The sequence below is a fragment of the Penaeus monodon genome, chromosome 33, assembly GCF_015228065.2.
Source record: "Penaeus monodon isolate SGIC_2016 chromosome 33, NSTDA_Pmon_1, whole genome shotgun sequence".
Lineage (NCBI taxonomy): Eukaryota > Metazoa > Arthropoda > Malacostraca > Decapoda > Penaeidae > Penaeus > Penaeus monodon.
The window spans coordinates 8,141,323-8,145,600 of NC_051418.1; the positions used below are offsets into that span (position 1 = coordinate 8,141,323).

Below are 4,278 nucleotides of genomic sequence, written 5' to 3' on the forward strand. Positions count from 1 at the left end.
TTTTAAAAATTACAAGATTACTCATGCTTAAGATTCATGAACAACTTATATTTTGTTTGTATAAGTGTGTGCGATACAATATATTTATAAATCCATCATGATTAATGGAGCATTATGGTGAAAGTTAACATTATCCATTAACCCAGAACTACTAATGTGATAATCATTCTGTTATTTTTCCACAGCCTGGACCACGTTTCCTGTGTATCCCAGTGCTCCTCCGCCTCTTGTTAATCCCAGCATTCTTGTTGTGCCACTATTACCCCAAGGATGAAGTGCGGATATTGCCTGTGTTGATAGACTCAGACTGGGCATACTGGGTCCTCTCTGTGATCCTGGGTATCACCTCAGGATACTATTCTTCCTTGGCTATGATGTACTGCCCAAGGTAATATTTCAGCTTTTATTCTCATTGATTTGTGAATTATGAACCATATTATTCATCAATGTACTCGTATTTTTATTAGGACTGTGGAAATTTATCATAATTTATTTTGGACCATCAGGACTGTTGAACCAGAGCATGCACCAGTGGCTGGAATGTTTGGGGCTGCATCTCTCATCACTGGAATTTTTGCTGGGATCTACTTCCAGGTAAGCTGATAGGGTCTTATTTTAATAACTTTCCTTATGTTTTAAGAGGAGAAAAACTTTGCATGGTTTATAGCCCAATGAAAACTGTCTGAAATCTCATCTGTTGTTCTTTCCCTTGATCAGTGCTAAATTCAGCAGTGCACTTGGCTGTAACCGTAATATAAATATTGATTATATTTTCTACGTAAGTATTTAAAAGTGAAAAAATTATTATCATACACATACACTCAGCTTTTTATGTGAAATTTAATTTCTATTTCTTTTAATTTCAGCTCGTCTGCAAGTGGGCTGTGAAAAACATCTCCTTTGATACTCCTGGTTATGACTTCCCAATGAGGAACTGTACGGACCGATTTAGCTAGAAATGGGAGTTTAGAGTATTTTGAGATTACTGGTTAGTTTGAGGTTTTGAAACAATGATCAGAAGCCTTAAGTAGTTAATGAAATAGGTTTCTTTATCCTGTGTCTTAGGAAGTAACCTCAAATGGGGCTGTGTGAGGCTTATTGTCAAGGATCTTCGAAAATGAATAATGTCGTTTGTATGAAGGAGCTAAGACTTATTTTCTTCACTTATAGTGAGGAAAGTGACTCTTATTAGCCAAGAACCAAAGGCAACAAAAGTAGGGTTCAGTCCTAGCATGAAAACAGCAAATGCAAACACAAAGGTTATTTATCAGTATATTTTTTATCAGATTTATATGTTGATTTGTAGACAAAGGACAAATATACCATAACCTTCTACAGAAATGTAAAAACAGGTACAAGCCACCAGCAGGTCCATGGAGCTCAAATGTTAGGACTATAGAAGTATTTATTTTTCAGTGTGTTGAACTTTTGCTTAGGAAGTTAAGTTATGGTCTGGTTAAAGTAATTAACCAGTCACTGGCATAAGAATCTTAAAAAGTTAATCACAATGGAGAACAAATGCATCTGAAACTAAGGAATAGACCCTGACCAAGACAGCATGTAAAAATAGCAGAGTTTTTAGAAAGGCTAACATGGTGAGATGAAGTGTTAAAATCAGTTTGATAATCAGGGAAATTTTTTACACTTAACTGATTATTTTCCTTCTTCATAGTAAATATTTGTAGCCAGTTTTGAGGTAGACTTTTAAAACAATGTATGGATGCAGTTTTCTAATATTAAAAGTAGACAGGATACTCTTCTTGGATTTTTTTTTCTAATACTTTAAAAATAAATGGAAAACCCTGCCACCTTCACCATGTGTCTCCAAAGAGCTGTGGTGATCTGTCTGTAGCCTTTGTCATGCCTAAAACCAGTTGAAAATAGTGATGAGGGACAGTCATTCAAAACAATTTAAAAAAAAGCACAGTACATCACCTCTGCTTTTAGTGAATGTGAACAGGCTCCATTACTCAATTGTAATGTTTGTTCTACTCTGATTATTCTGTGTAAAATATCTTTAAACAATTGTGCATTTTTTCTGGGTGTGCACATGTGCATATGAGAGAGAGAGAGAAAGGTAGGTGAGCAAGTGTACAAGTCAGTATGTCTCTCTCCCTCTCCCAATGCCTTCTCTCCCACTTTCTCAGTTAATCACTAACTTTCCTTCTGCCTTCAGCTCTAACTATATATCCATTTCTTTTTATCATCTCAATATCCCCTCCCTCCTCTTCTCTCTTTTTCTCACGCTCAATTTCCGCTGACTTCCTCCTTCCCAGCAAATATGAATTATGAAAGCCAACATGGGGGCTAATTCTGGCTTAATGACCTCTACCACAATGGGCTGATATCCATAATTATGTCTAAAAGTAATAGGCCAAGCATATTTTAGTTATATGTTTTGCACCACATGATATTATCAAACTTCAGTATACATCAAAGCAATATTTGTTTGATTTCTTCACATCTACAGATATTAGATTGATGTTAAAAACAGTAAAAATTGATGAGATAATTTTCCTAATCATGTACTGCTTATTATTTTAGTGCAACAGTGGAACATGATTTTACTTATTTTGCAACTGCCTGTGTAGTATTTATATCATTTAAAAGGTTGCTAGGGGTTGCACATGTATTCCTGTCAGGTTTGCTCAATTTTGGTATTGGCAAGCATTATTTGACTTATTTGAATATAATTCATGGATATGGAGGATAAAGAATATCCATTCATAAACTAGTAAGAGAAAAAGTAATGATATGAGTGCAACACCATGTTCCCTATGCTAGCTTGATGCAAACAGTCAAAAGCACTTATTAATTTGCCAGGCACTGTTTTCTCTATATTTCTGCTTTGGTTCTGCTATCTGGAGTTATTAGCCCATAATGCCAGTGTTTGCTGGGTTTCTCTGCTTCTCCTTCATCAGCCTGATGTATCTGAATTTCTATTTTATTTAAATTTATAAGCATAAGTAAGATGTTACAAGAGAAGACTTTGAAGAGGAAGTCCTCTCAAAGAATTTCCTGGCACTTACTTTTTGTTCATCACTTTGATATAACCATGAATGTCAACCATAAGGTTCTCCTGGTATATAGTTATTGGAAGTGTCTTTTATATAACTAATGTTTGTTGTACAGTGCTATGAATGTGTAAATATTATAGATTAGTCAATGGATTGTAAACATAGATATTACAGATATAATATGTAAATTGGTATTTTTTGATTTGGTATTCTTCCACAAACCAACATGAAGTAGGTTTGGTAATACCCTTGAGCAAATAACAATATATTTTGATTATTCAAAATTACATCTCAAACAAGAAAACAACAAGAAAAAGACCAATAAGGACCAATTTAATTTATGTCATGCATTAATATGATCTATGCACCAAGCACTTACAGATTCAGACAATTCAATTTTAATCTGTATACAGTAAGACAAGTCTTTTAAGACCTGTTAATATGCTATGATGAATGTATACACCATTTTCATTTAGTATATATAAGAATATTTTGTTTACATCATACATATTACTGGTTTGATGTACTTTTTTTTACATATCCACTAATGATTAAAACATCCATATTTATATGTGATTCATGAACAAAAGCAATGCTGTGTTTGGCATTGAATAGTTTATTTGGCATATGACACTGCCAGCATGAATCAGCAGCAGTGCAAGGAAATATGAATCTTCTGGTAATTGACATGTGATCCAATTATCTGCTACTGTGAATCAGACTTGCATTTACATATAAATTTTAGATTTCATGGCAAGCTTATATGTGACCTGCCTTATAGAAATTAACTCATTAACTTTTTCTATTAGTTGAATTACAGCTGAACATGGTACATCTTGTCAAGCCTCACTTACTTGTTGAGGGGTGCTGTAAATGATTTTTGTTCCAAATATTTTTACAGTTAATAATTATGTGTAGTGAAAGCTACAACATAGCTCAATGTTTAGAGAAATGGTAACCAAAGAGATGGTTATCTACATCCCAGTGACTGTGCATTACTATGGGATTTTGTGTACTGTTTTATTGTCATTAAACATCTTTAGTATTTTGAATTCCACAGTCAAAACCTACATGGAACAAGTGTTCCTATGTGTGGCAAGGAAACCTCACAGCCATTATGCATTAAGAACATCCAGTCCACTATGTACTTCCATGAGGCAGTAATAAATAGATCTGGTTGTAGATCTCAGGTCAGTTGATGTAGTGTAACTTCGGACCTAAATCCTGACTTTCTTTTTTAAGACCTAAATCACTATTAAAA

General features: G+C 34.1%; 1 protein-coding gene across 1 annotated transcript in view; it reads left to right on the top strand.

Annotated features, from left to right (window-relative positions):
- The window catches only part of LOC119593976 (equilibrative nucleoside transporter 1-like), a 248,852-nt gene extending 244,641 nt beyond the window's left edge, over positions 1 to 4,211 (top strand). Inside the window, exons 11-13 of the mRNA XM_037942997.1 lie at positions 172 to 388; positions 507 to 594; positions 867 to 4,211. Coding sequence (XP_037798925.1) covers positions 172 to 388; positions 507 to 594; positions 867 to 956 — 395 coding nt within the window. The 3' untranslated portion in view covers positions 957 to 4,211. The remainder of the gene's footprint in view (positions 1 to 171; positions 389 to 506; positions 595 to 866) is intronic.
- Positions 4,212 to 4,278: the final 67 nt, after the last annotated feature.